Raw genomic sequence first — 13,400 nt, 5'->3', positions numbered from 1 at the left:
TTTAAATCGACGGCTGTTTATCCGATGGTGACAGCGTGGCGGCAACGGCTTTATTTCCAGGTCCCCTGGCATAAATTCAGTGAACTAATTTAGCTAACAAAACTTAAATATTAGGTCATCCAGCTAGAAATTGAAAAGGGGGCGATGACTGTAAGTACAGATAAAAGAGAATTCATTGCGATTGGTACAAACACTGCAAAGTGAGAAAAAAGTGAATAAAAGATAGACACCCGCTTAGATTCGAACCCTGGTGCATCAAGGTGGGTTGGCTCGTTAACTAAAAGTTCGCCCCCTTTCTTTAATATCATATCCATGTCAACGTCAACAAAATCAAACTGCAAAGATGGTTCGAACAAAATATCTACTAATAAATAATATAGCCTCAAGGCCAGTCTATACAACAATCGACGCAGTTACCATATGCCGCGTTCGAAAATGTCCCGTGCTTCGTAATCATGCATCGACACTACCAATAACGCCAAGTGCCATGATCCTCACCATGGTCCTCTTTACTGTACAAGCGACCACATTTGATCACAAGTGTGCACGCCAGCCCCTTAAACCCCCAACCTCAAACGACTTTTGTGTTGTTAAAATCTGCCCCGTGCTCGAAATGCAAAGAGAGACCGGACATGATGTTGTAAAGGAACTAACTCCAACTAAAGACCACCCGAGTGTTATATCTTGAATCTCGTTTTCTAGGCCGCTACTCTGAATTGGTTGTTCTTAGGCTTTTCTTCGACCTTGTTAGCGGCTGCTTTCGAGTCTCGACTCGAATCTTCCTTGCTCTCGGACCCCGAGTTCTTCTTAGACTCGGCCTTCTGTTCTTTTTGTGCTTCCTTAGCTAGGTTTTGTATTTCAGATTTGTCTGCCTCCCATTGCGCGTTGGTGTCGCTAAACTCTTCTTTAACCTTCTTCTCTCGGTCTAGTTTTGCTTGCTCTTCGGCTTCTTTAGCTTGACGCTCTGCTTCCATTTCCTAATTCTTAAATTAGTATATCTTTGCGACAGACCACTCATTGTTTCTTTCGACTCACCTCCATATGTCGGATATCATCAACACTAGGCTCATACAAATGCCAGATTGTATAGTGAGGCAATCCAACCACAGAGAATTGCATACGCTTCGCCATCTATATCCGTTGTTAGCTTTCATATTTTCATCAACCGATAAGAATGAGCTCTTACCTTGCCAAAGCCTTCGGTTTCAGCATGCTTTTCAAAACTGAAAGCCGGGAAATGTACACCCGACCTGAATACCCTCGCCTTAGCCAGAATACTGACACCTCCAACACCGTCGATCTCCATCTCCATGTCTGGGTCACCGTAGGGGTCCCGAAGATAGGCTAGATGAGGTCGCCAAGTAGCATACTCAGCATAACCCTCAACAATTACAGCATCTTCATCAAGGGTATCGGCGAGTGCTAAGGCGGTATCCGATTCTTGCCAAGAGTTCAAGTCATACGGCTGCTCGCCTCCGAGCCAATCAGGAAGTGGTCGCCAGACATCTACAATACTATTAGTGACCGAAAATATGGTATAGCAGAATCCCGCAAACTCACTTGGTACAATAACATCCTTATTATGGCGCATCAGGTCTTCCAAAATGGTGAATGGTGCGGTCTCCACGTCAACATCCCTCCAATATACCCACGAATGATACGGGCGAAGGGTGGCACTTAGTAGCCAATTTCGTGCCTGGGCCATCAGCTTTCGACGACTCGCCTGAGCGGCAAATCCGTGACGACTTTCAACGTCCTGGTTGACCTTCTGGCCAAAATCCTTTTCGATAATAGATATTTCTCCATATGGTTGCTTCGGGTCCTCGCTAGCCTGCAATTCTTCGAGCTTTTCTACAAGGATCTCCAAAGTTCGGTCTTTCGAATCGGAAACGAGGAAAGCGAGGTCGATAAGGTGATGGGGGTAGGTGAAGTTGCGAAGATGCGAAAACATCATGTTGAGATGGGCTTCGGCGTCTCGTAAAGGCATACACATGAGGATTCGTTCCTCCCTTTCCCATCCGCGAGCGGTACCCTGAACATTCGAAAGATCATAATAGCGTACTGTGTCCATCAAAGAGTCGCTACTTGCACTCATAAGGCCTAATGAGAATATCGAGGTAAATGTTGTACCTCCTGGCCAGATGAATAACCAAATCAATATTATAACAACAGCAAGTATACCCAGTCGCGTCAGTAAACTCCTCCTTCGGCGGGATGCGGGTGTCGAAGCGCGCGGTTGGAATCTAATTGACAGCAAAATAGTCAGAAGACGGTTCATATGGACATATTCCAGGCTATCAAGGCAGCCAATACCATGTCAAAACGAAAAGGGGTACACCAACCTATGAGGAGAGATGTCGAAAGTATTATTATTACTTCGAGGGTAGCCATTGGAATATCCAGCGGAATGATGTCGGGGCATCATCTTGGAACCGGTCGGGGATGCATATGATGGTAGCATTCGAAAAGAGTGTGGAATGTGTCGAGAAGAGAGGGCGCAAAGGAATTCGAGATTGTGGGTGGACGTACGACCCTTTTCCTCAGGAAGGGCGCCGTTTGAGGTGGGAAGTCTAGGGACGGGCGAAATATGTCTACAGATTCATGAGTGAGGATAATAACATCGAAACTCGTAGATCCGAGATGGCAGGATCGGAGATATTGACTAGGTAAGTGTCAATTCACGTCGTGATCGTCGTCGCCATATAATACATGACAGGGACAATAGGAAGCATTAAAATCGAAATAACGAAATAATAATCAAAAGGTGTCGAGTTTGAATTCAGAACTTGCTAATTGCGCTAGCGGTCCTATCGCCCAAATTAGAACCACTGATAAGCGTGTAACAAGGATTAGAGGTACTTTGCCAAGGCCAGCTAAGCAACTTAGTGAGGCCGTTTCAGGTTTGGTTGGTGTTAAAAGTCACCTATCAGGCGTGCGTCCCTTCTATATCTGACAGGACTAAGTTGTATGCACGGACCATTCTTCAACCACAGCAGCTACAGCCTCACAGAACTACCTAGGTACCTAACGTATAACACCTACCTACCAATTCTTCTCTGCTACAACTTTTTTACTTCCCTTCTTTCACCAATAAAAGTAGGGATGGATTCCAGGCATCACGACACACGACACACGACACACAACATACGCAAAATCTACCATCACGCGACGTATATCTGTTATAAAAGGGATGCACAGAGGCCAAAATCTTGCTCATTGTCTTTGTCCTGTCAGGGACATGCCGATATTCGTCCGGTCTCATTCTGATCATTGCTCTCATGCCTACACTACCCAGTCCAATCCGTGCTTTTACAGGTTATAATGAACCTAATACACATAAAGTGAATATAATGAGATTCGTATCCTCAATAACCCCTGCTACTTCGACAAAATCCTCCGATGCTACTTGAAAATATCAGATGCACGCCTGCAGAACGAAAACACGCACCAACCCAGGGACAATATCAGCGTCAACATCAATTTCCCTTTTCAACCCGCATTAATGCCCTTATGCATACGGCATCATTAACGAATGGCTTACAGAAGCTCATATTCGGTAAGGGCTTAGGTAGGTTGGGTTGCTTTCCTTCTCCCCATCCTATGCATCTCCTGTTCCTTGTGCTCTGCTATAGTTGTCCGCTTCTGGCTAAATGTGCCAAAAGTCAGAAGAACTGCAACAGCTCCGATAATCGCACATACTCGCATATCTTCGTTGAAAGCGTCTGAATATGCTACTCGTACGTTCACCTGTCGTTCAGGGCTCAGATTGGCGATAGTGTCTTCGAGCGAGGAAGATTGCCCAGTGTCTGATCCAACCCGTTCTTTAAGGATGACTCCTGCAATGGCGGAAGATGCTGCAATGCCTATACTACCGCCAAGGACTCGAACCTGGGCTATAAGGCCCTGCGCAGGAGCTATCAAATGATTAGGAGAGAGATCGAAAAACGTCTTGCTAGATTAGACTTACCATGGTCTCTCATTGATGATTGAATCGTGGCCACCATAGTTGATGTAGCAACAACCATTCCAAACCCGAGGCCGACGAAAACCAGAAATCCTAGGGCTTTAGGTTCGAGTTCGATTGAGCTTGAGAGGGTGGAAAGAAGACCACAGCCGAGGACCAATAGACAAGTAGCCGTTAGTAGCGTCTCGAATACCCTGTTTTTCTTCGCATTGAGGGCTCCTGAAATCACGGAACCGACAGCGCTCGAAGCCAACATTGGAAGGAGCATGATTCCAGCCATAGATGGATTCTTGCCGTTGACCATCTGCAGTCTGAGCGGGAATGCATAAATAATGAGCATGTAAGGAAACCCGAGGAGCAAGGTGTTGAAGACCGCCGAAGCATACACACGATCGTGTAGGAGCCGCATAGGAAGCGCTGCGTCTATGGCGCCCCCCCAGTGGCGTTCTACGAAAATAGACCAACCGACTAAAGCCACCCATAAAGCTACACCGATGACCAGTGGGGCGATGAAGATGGCTTTTGACCATTGGTCCGTCATGTTCCCAGCATTTTGGAACGGAAATACGACCAAGACAGCAGCGGCAATCAGAAGTACCGAGCCAACATAGTCCAATTCCTTCCAGGATCTTCTCTCGTTATTGGGCAAATATTGAGGCTTCGGCCATGCGAAATAGAAGAGGAGCATCGATACCACACCGATAGGTCCGCTATACGCCACATCAGCATGTTTCCCAGTATTCTCCTACCGCTCGGATAACCTACTTAATCCAGAAGACCCAACGCCACTTTGCGTACTGCGTCAATACACCTCCGAGGACTGGCCCTAGGACACTCGATGCTGTCATGACAATCCCAATCAAGCCTCCAATGAAGCTTTTCAGTTTCTTCGGCGCAACTTCTGGAAGGATTATCATCGTGATGGAATATAGCCCTTATAATCGTCAGTTAACGTGCGCTCGTGATTTCTGCCGTTACTTACCTGAACCGCCAAGCCCTTGCACTGCTCGGCACGCTATCAGCTGGGCCAAGTTCTGCGTAAATCCACAAGCCACCGAAAATGCCATAAAAACGAGATACGATGCGATGAATGCATTGCGCCGACCGACAATATCGGATATCCGAGCCAATAACACAGCGCAGCCGAGGTAAGTTAAAGTGTAGGCCAGCGCCACCCAGTTCACCGATGTTAAGGTGTTGAATTCGACCGCTATCGAAAATAGACTCGTCGCGACGATGGAGGTATCGAGGAGCGACAACAATAGGCCGAGGAGAAGTCTAGTTTATGTTAGAAGGGCATTTGAACATCGACCAACTCTTTGCTTACCCAAAACATAGTAACCAGAAGCGTAGTAAAGGTAACTCCGGGCGGCTGATATCCAGATGTAAACTGGAATCACTAGAAGCCGGAACCAGAGTATCGGCGTCTTCGCTCCTGTTTGCGGTCTCCGACCGTGGCTCCTCCATGGTCATTTACTAAGTAAATGTTGGAATGTCTTGTGTAAAATTGGAAAAAGCTTCACTTTTAAGGAAAACTCGAAACATAAATGACTCTACTCGAGGCAGGTGGTGTTACGACCTGTGCTAACCGTCAGATACACCTGTGCACCCATTTGTCATTGCCTAGTAGGTGTTGACAGTCCGTTGCAAACCCATAAACCACACATCTCGAGTAAAGAACCCCAAGCGCCCAATCAAGCGAACGCGATTCCCTAAATTTACTAACATTGTTTCCCAACGTGTCTAAGTATGGTCACCCCCGTCAACACTACCTAATTCTACCTACACTAAGCGCTTTCCCAACACCGCGTACGGATGAAAAGTCGGGGAAGTCGTGAACATCTTTTGCTTGCTGCGGTGTACGACGCGAACCCCACCCTGATCCCATCTTGCGAGATATCCTGGGGTGATTCGTTCCACCCAACTGGTAACATTGTTATCCCTGATACCATGGATACCTAGGTAGGTATAAACGGCCGTAGCAAACCAAAAGGCCTTTGATTGAAGATAACTCGCTTGATCAGACCAGTTTTTACCGATTAATTACCTAAGTAGATAGCTATTTCCTATATTTACAATCATTGTCGAGACGCGTGTAGCCTTATTAATCGTCAACACGTCCGTTACGCGAAGCACTACTTCCACTCCTTAAAATACCCCCAATATTCCAGCGTACACTACATCCCTATGAAATACACCCGTCATAAGTATCTAATATAGTGGTATCTGTCACTCTCCAGGCAGTAATGTCTCACTTATTTGTTGTCGTCATCCTCTGTCGTCTTAGTCCAACATTTATGCCAAGCTCTCACAACATTTCGATGGCGTTGCAGTCAGGTCACGCACCACGAACGGGCACAGCGATGCCGAGTAAGGTTCATCAATATTCAAGCTCATAATCACTCTGGCAAGTGTTACCCATCTCATTTAAAGCAAATCCCGAACGGACCCAGACTACCTAACTTGTCGTATATGTGCTTGGGTGCTTGGGTCACCTCGTTGAATTGAAGGAGTCCAGACCATCTTCAAGTTCACTCCGTGAGAAGGTTTCGCGTACGTGTTATATTACAGGTCGGATTCTCTGGAAAGCGAAGCTGGTTTATAAAACAACACCCCTTCGAGCAGAATCACATCGGGCTCTGCTTATCATAACCCGCTCTTATCCCCACCGGTGAGTCCACCAACCTAAAAATCCGTACGACTAGAATGACGATAATACGCTCTTCGGACCCGGTCGATGTGTGCTTATCCCCCGGGCTTCGCTAGAAGACGGCCGTAGTTCCATTATCCTCCCTCGGCCCCGAACTTCTCCGCCTTTCCCTTGATATGATTCATTTACGGCTGGTAACCTGACCGAATATTGCTCTAGCTCTTTGATGCCCGATACCAGATCCTGAATGCCGATAGCGATCCGTGTGGGGGCGCTTGCACGCATATAGATACGTTAGACGATACCTACACCGAGGGGAGCATTTAAAGTCCATTCAACCCTCGATTGAAGCGAAGAAAAGCAAGGGGGAACTTAATCATTGATTTCCTCTTTTTTTTTTCCCCACGCTACATTCTTCGATTCCCCAGACGGAGTCGGGAAACTGAGCCTTCCGACTTTCTTGTCTCATGTGGTTTGTCAAGAACTACGAAGCCACTTTATCTGAATTTGTGTTTGTCTCGGCTATCGTGCATCCTCTAATCTTCAACGCCCCATAACAGGTAGGTACTTAGTCCAGTTTCAGAGCTTAATCAATGGTATCCGCGGATGTCTTGCCTTATTCTTAAGTCATGACCGGGCGTGGCGCGGAGTTCGGAGTATCTGATCGAAGCCACTTGCAAAACCCTTCTGTTCACAATCTGCTCATACCGTATTCTAATGTAGTGTCATACGGACTGGGATACCATTCTTCAAATTCATATAGCAACGGAACTATCCACAGAATCACAGAGTATAGATTAGGGATTTTAATCGGATTTCGGTAATTTGAGTAACGGTTTACTTTTCTGGTAACTCCTCTCCCGCATACACTATCTTTTTGTCACTGCAAAGTAGACTGTTTCCAGTAATAGACCTGTACACAGCATGAGCTTTGTCCTACGTTGTAAACGCAGATTTAGTAACCTCCTTTTTCTTGCACGATAGGAGCAACTCGGACTTTCGGAGTTATTATCCCAAGCCACCAAAAAAAACTTTTCCATACCCAAGTATTGTGGATTGCAATTGTGAATTCGAATTCTTGAGTGATTTAGAAATTTTCAACTTAAGTTACAAACGTGTGGTCTATTATGGTATCAATATCTTTGAGAAAAATAACTATGAATAAGAGTTCTAAGGTTGTGCTATGCTACATGTAACGGTCCTGCAGAAATGCGCGTCTGGGGTACATACTGTGATGTCCCCGCTGAAGTAAACGGTTTGATTGGGTCCACGTCAACACCCATCGGCAGCTGGCAGGCTTGGTCAGCAGTTCTGAGGCTGAACCTCCCCACTAGCCACTTAATGCATCAGCTCAACGCATGCACCTGCCTAGATTAGAGGCAACCTCGTTTTTCAATTCACTCTCATAAAAAAAACGCTGCCCACGATATCGGATGGCAACCTTCATATTTAATCATTAATCGGCTGGGGAAAGATAGTACCTATTCGGCGTGCATCGAGGTTTTTAGATTTGTTGCTAGGAACATTTGGTCGGGAGATTCTCACATCCGCGGATTCTTCCGGACATCGGCCAAGATGACTGAGATCGTGACGAGCCAAACGCCCCCTATTCTCCACGGGCCATCCGAAAAGGAAAAGAAATATGATAGGCAGCTCAGATTATGGGCTGCTAGCGGTCAAGCAGCTCTTGAGTCTGCTAACATTCTTCTCGTCAATTCCGGCGCGGGCGCCGTCGGTGTGGAAACACTCAAGAATCTTGTGTTACCGGGTATAAACACCTACTAATTCACAATACCCGATATAAGCTCACACATATGAATAGGAATAGGGAAGTTTACGATAGCGGATGATGCAAGAGTGACCGAGGCCGATCTGGGAGTTAACTTCTTCCTCGATGAGAGCTGCCTGGGAAAGCTCCGGTCGGAATGCTGTACTCAGCTTCTCCAGGAATTGAACCCCGAAGTCCAAGGAGAATGGTTCCCAAAGGAAGAGGTGCGCGATATGCCCTCAACGCGACTGGGAGAAATGAGATATTGATATGATATCGTAGGGTAAATTGGATCTGCGCACCGCTCTAGAGGCTTCGCCTACTTTCACCTTGATCATGTACACGCACCCCATCAAAAAGGACATCCTTTCGATAATCGAATCCTATGCCAATCAGCACAAGACGCCTCTAGTAGCAATCCATTCCGCAGGGTTCTACTCTTACTTTCGCATCAACCTACCCGGAACATTTCCCATAGTCGATACACACCCTGAGGTAGAAAAGACAGCAGACCTCCGACTCCTGAATCCTTGGCCCGAACTTGTTGAATTCGCTCAGGGGATGACCAAGAATATTGATGCTTTAGATGACCATGAACACGGGCATTTGCCTTATGTCGTCATACTACTCCACTACCTTGATGAATGGAGGCGGACACACAACGGTCAGAATCCTACGAAGTACGACGACAAGACGGCATTTAGTAAATTCGTCTTGAGCAAGGCAAGGACCAACAACCCGGAGGGCGGGGAGGAGAACTTCCAAGAAGCTGCAGTCGCCATCAACAAGAACATCAAGGTTCCCGAATTAGAACCCGGGGTAGAGGAACTTTTTAATCATCAAGTTTCGGATGAGGTATGATAATATGAATCGTGGTGTGTACGAGGAACATTCCAGACTGACGTCGATAGATTGAGCTCCAGTCAACTTTCTGGATTATCGCAAAGGCTATCGAGACATTCTACCGCAAGCATGGTTGTCTCCCTCTGCCTGGATCCTTACCTGATATGAAGGCCCAGTCAAGTGTCTACGTCAAATTGCAAAGCATATACAAGGAAAAGGCTCGGAAAGACGTGCAGGAGGTGCTAAACACCGCTAGGGCCATACCGGGTGGCAAAGACGTTGATCCTGCCGAAGTAGACTTATTCTGCAAGAATGCTCGATTTGTGAAGCTCATCAATGCAACACCAAAGAAGGCCGATCTCGATGAAATTTATGGTTAGTCACTTAATCCATGCTAGGACTTGTCCTCGAATATGTACTGACCCCTTTTCCATAGAAGCTGAGAAGACTAATGACGAGGAGGCCGAGGCCATGAAGGCCGCGACTAAAGGTGAATTTATTCTACCAATGTCTAATTTCTTCATTTATCTCGCGCTCGTGGCGACTAGTCATAATATCGCATCAACCGCCGATGAAATCATGAGCTCTGTTACCAATATAGTACCAAAGACGGCCGAAAATCAAAGAGCGCTACAGGCTGCCCAAGAGGTGGCCCGGGCTGGCGGCGGCGAACTTCACAACATTTCCGCTGTCACTGGCGGAATGGTAGCCCAGGAAGTGATCAAAATCATCACGAAGCAGTACATTCCAATTGAAAATACTTGCATATTCGACGGCATTAGCAGCCGGTGCCAGGTACTTCGGCTATAGTGGGTGGACCCCGGGAAGGTGACAGCCAGCAAGAAGAGGATATTCCCATAGGCATATCATCCGCAGATCCGGGTTATTCATGGGGGAAGTTGGAGAAGTAGTGGAGACTTCTGAAAAGCCTGGAAGCTTGGCAAACTTGACGATACTACATGTTCACACCACCTAACATCCCTCCCTCTGGCTGGAGATGGCGGGGACATATGTTCGGACCGCAGACCCTCTGCGGTAACCTCAACCACAATGTCCGATAGCTGCGTCTAGTGCCCTGCTTCTCTGGCCGACGACAAAAATATCTATAGTCTTCTAACTATGACCAAAAGGAAAGAATTCCACCCACTCGGGTGAATAAGAATGAGTTATGCTGAACCTGGAGTGCATGCTTATTTGCGATGCTATCGTTCGTAACGGGATGAACTGACCAGGTGGCTGCCACATGCTTGAGATCGTGTATGGAACTTCTAGGATTCGCAAGTCCAGTTCCCACTACACCTTTCCAGCAAAAAACTTCTTCTAGGTAAGATCTAAGTGGATGCAACTTTCAGGTACGGAAATGCTATGAAACGTCCATCTTTTTTTCTACCGGAATTTCGTCCATAATATCCCTATTTTCCCCTTTCGAGTACGACTCTGGCCCCTTCTAGTAGAGCATCGTAGTCGGCGATCGCTGCAACTCACATGTCTAAGTTTCTTTGAATTATGCGCCCTCCGCGATGCTGGCCTGATTATGGGTCGGGATGAGCGCTTCGTCGGAGATAGATTCATGTCAACATCGTACCCCTAGGTGGCCTCAACCCAAGGACACGAGTCAAGGCTTTGGTAAGCTAGTAGTCAACCGAGTCAAACGCGAAGGTATGGAAGGAGGGGAAAAGGTTCCCAAATTTCTACATCGTCCCAAGATGATTGGTTCTCTAGCTAGGAGAATTCTGATAGGGCCATCAGTTATCTTTTTTTTGATTGGAGATGGCCGTTCTCGGTCAAACAGTTGAGTATGGCTTGGAGGCTATCCACGCAACATATTAAAAGAACCAGGTCATGTGGTGATCTCTCCCTTATAAGTGTAGGACTCCCAACCTCGTACAATCTACGATATGTAGGGTTACTCAACTTCGTTGAGGTCGAGAAGATTCGGTGATGGCCATCGAGACCCTGCAGTGTCCTTTGGACGACGAAAGAGGAGCTGATGGGCAGATTGAGGCGTAACGCTTTCCCCAGATGCTCAAAGTAGCACCACTCCATGAATTTTTAAATGGACGGCGAAATTTAATATATAGACCAATGAGACCGAGGCATTCTGCCATTCTCATTGGTCTGTGGTTATTACTGCGCTGTCAGGGAGGTGCTCGGCTACCTATCTTGTTGAGGACCTCGGCCACACTAACGTGGCCTTGCGTGAACTATGCATGCCTTGATTAGGACTAAGACGCATTATCTATGCTGCACGAAAGACTCATCGGCTCGATTTGGATAGTTAGGCACGTGGATTTGTCCGAATGCTGTCCTCCTCACTTAATATCCGCTTATGTTAGTCGAGTCCTACATGGGCTGACTCTTGACCACTCACGATGCGCAGTTTTCGACTCCAACAGCGAAAACCCATCATGAATATTGATTCTTCACAGAGGGGTTCACACCAAGGTCTGGAGCACCTTGATAGGCATGGGCAACATAGAGCCGTGACTAACCATGATCTTCATCGGTAAGATGACCAACCAAATACGTTATTCACACACGCCGACTACGGATTATCTTGTACTGCTCGGTCGGTCGGCATCGCCGCCCCCATAAGCGCAAGGGGGTTTCGACCTACCTAGGTAGAGGATATGCACGTATGAAAGAATAGAGGCTAGTGTCCAAATTTGGCAATACTGCATCAACGACGAACACTCACTTTGCAGACTTTTCACTTCGGCTTTGGCGTAGACTAGTCTTCACAAAGAGTTATGGGGCCATTTCCAAGAGGAATCCAAGTACGGACATGTGGAGACAAGAATAGACAAGCTTAATATATCCCGACCTCTTAGATGGCAGAATCCGATCATGACATTCTGCGCCAAGAGCACCAGCGAGAAGAGTTTCTCTCGCTTTCACTCGGGTTTGCCTCACTACTTGCATCACTAGATATCTAGGAGCATTCTCAACATGTCGTCTAGGCGCTTAAGCGAGTGGCGTTTCAATATAACCGTCAATGTCAGCTGTTACGTTGGACGCTCACTGCACTCCACACTCCTGCTGTACAACGATGAAAAGAGATGCGGCAATCCAACCGACAAGAGTGTGGGGTAAAAAGGTTCGAAAGAGCCTTGGCGGGAACCAGTCCATGCCAGGCACTGAACCTGAATAGGATAGAGAGAAGCTTGGAGGGGAACATTATCGTGGTCGATCCGGAGAGAAACGTGCAGGGTCCCGGGACTTGAACAAAAGCTTGCACAAGCCTTCTTCCTCTTGGCCCCCCATTGGCGGGACCCTGACAGTAGGCATCTTGAAGATGTATAGTCTAGTTATCATCGATCGCATCATATCGCACCTCATTTCCAGATGTGAATCGGGTTGGCCCGGATGTTCAGTAGAGATCTCGATAAATGGTGGTTCGTTGAATGGGACGATGAGGTGTGTGTCTGTTTGTGACCGGGTCTCTTATGTCATGATCGTAGGTCAAAAAAAATAGCAAAAAATCATAATAATCAACTTACAGGGTCAAACCAGGATCGCGAACAAGGAACCAACCTCACGATGGTGCTTCATAGATAGAAACAGGTTCATGGTGTATGTACACTTTTTTTCTTGTAGAAAGTAGGATACTCCAAATGCTGCCAAGACGTGAAGAATCGTGACTCCGTACCGCTCTCCCGAGACTACACCACCTTACGTTAGCAGCCTGTGTTTGAGAGACCTGGCCAATGAGAGGTTAGCATGACTTTCTCCGCCCCCGGCGTCGCGGAAATTTCCTCATCGTCTTTTCCGCTTCTGATCTCATCTCGCTTGAAAGACGCGAAGGGGAGATGAGACGAACAACGCAGAGATCTCAAACATCTCAATATAATTGTTAACACACCAAAAAATAATTGCGATAATCTGAGGCCGCCGGGAACGCAATCTCTTCCCGGTTGACAAGTCGCTTACTTTATCATTCCAAGAACTGGGGATACATAGTCGAGAGCGGTTCGCAGCTTAGCGACTCGATTGTATGAGCAGTAGCAGTTCCATACGTACTATTTTCTTTCATTTTTGGTACGAAATATGGGGTTCACTATGAAGTGCACGCATATATGTCCCTGGCGTTGAGACACTAAGTCGGCGCTTGCTACGTTCTGTATATTAAGTCGAGGTCATGAGTGGACTGTACGGCTTTTCATTCATCATAGTCC

At 46.9% G+C, this 13,400-nt stretch overlaps 3 protein-coding genes across 3 annotated transcripts; 1 reads left to right on the top strand and 2 right to left on the bottom strand.

The window, feature by feature from the left end:
* Positions 1 to 693: 693 nt before the first annotated feature.
* Positions 694 to 2,569, bottom strand: F4822DRAFT_82658 (glycosyltransferase family 62 protein). The gene is made up of 5 exons (XM_051464037.1): positions 2,343 to 2,569; positions 1,561 to 2,243; positions 1,187 to 1,506; positions 1,036 to 1,131; positions 694 to 977 (listed from the first exon to the last, which is right to left on the bottom strand). Exons 1-5 carry the CDS (start codon positions 2,459 to 2,461, stop codon positions 699 to 701), a joined length of 1,497 nt encoding a protein of 498 aa, XP_051309380.1. The 5' UTR covers positions 2,462 to 2,569; the 3' UTR covers positions 694 to 698.
* An 853-nt stretch (positions 2,570 to 3,422) lies between these two features.
* Positions 3,423 to 5,594, bottom strand: F4822DRAFT_82555 (major facilitator superfamily transporter). The gene is made up of 5 exons (XM_051464035.1): positions 5,292 to 5,594; positions 4,947 to 5,242; positions 4,730 to 4,898; positions 3,968 to 4,674; positions 3,423 to 3,914 (listed from the first exon to the last, which is right to left on the bottom strand). The coding sequence occupies exons 1-5, from the start codon at positions 5,435 to 5,437 to the stop codon at positions 3,565 to 3,567; spliced, it is 1,668 nt and encodes a 555-aa protein (XP_051309379.1). The 5' UTR covers positions 5,438 to 5,594; the 3' UTR covers positions 3,423 to 3,564.
* A 2,595-nt stretch (positions 5,595 to 8,189) lies between these two features.
* Positions 8,190 to 10,035, top strand: F4822DRAFT_434718 (uncharacterized protein; the record flags this gene model as incomplete). Its single annotated transcript, XM_051462058.1, has 5 exons — positions 8,190 to 8,382; positions 8,437 to 8,606; positions 8,665 to 9,237; positions 9,294 to 9,600; positions 9,662 to 10,035. 5 exons carry the CDS (start codon positions 8,190 to 8,192, stop codon positions 10,033 to 10,035), a joined length of 1,617 nt encoding a protein of 538 aa, XP_051309378.1.
* Between the last annotated feature and the right edge of the window lie 3,365 nt (positions 10,036 to 13,400).

The sequence above is a fragment of the Hypoxylon trugodes genome, assembly GCF_022578975.1.
Source record: "Hypoxylon trugodes strain CBS 135444 unplaced genomic scaffold F4822scaffold_11, whole genome shotgun sequence".
NCBI lineage: Eukaryota > Fungi > Ascomycota > Sordariomycetes > Xylariales > Hypoxylaceae > Hypoxylon > Hypoxylon trugodes.
This window is presented reverse-complemented; position numbering and strand designations above follow the sequence as displayed.

What these genes read in the sequence shown, in the direction of transcription:
- F4822DRAFT_82658 (XM_051464037.1), bottom strand. Translation starts at nt 2,461, where the DNA reads ATGCTACCATCATATGCATCCCCGACCGGTTCCAAGATGATGCCCCGA. An exon ending in TAAGGATGTTATTGTACCAA is followed by an intron (nt 1,507 to 1,560) that starts GTGAGTTTGCGG and finishes ATAGTATTGTAG; the next exon opens with ATGTCTGGCGACCACTTCCT. An exon ending in AAACCGAAGGCTTTGGCAAG is followed by an intron (nt 1,132 to 1,186) that starts GTAAGAGCTCAT and finishes CAACGGATATAG; the next exon opens with ATGGCGAAGCGTATGCAATT.
- F4822DRAFT_82555 (XM_051464035.1), bottom strand. Translation starts at nt 5,437, where the DNA reads ATGACCATGGAGGAGCCACGGTCGGAGACCGCAAACAGGAGCGAAGAC. An exon ending in TTCTGGTTACTATGTTTTGG is followed by an intron (nt 5,243 to 5,291) that starts GTAAGCAAAGAG and finishes AACATAAACTAG; the next exon opens with ACTTCTCCTCGGCCTATTGT. An exon ending in GCAAGGGCTTGGCGGTTCAG is followed by an intron (nt 4,899 to 4,946) that starts GTAAGTAACGGC and finishes GACGATTATAAG; the next exon opens with GGCTATATTCCATCACGATG.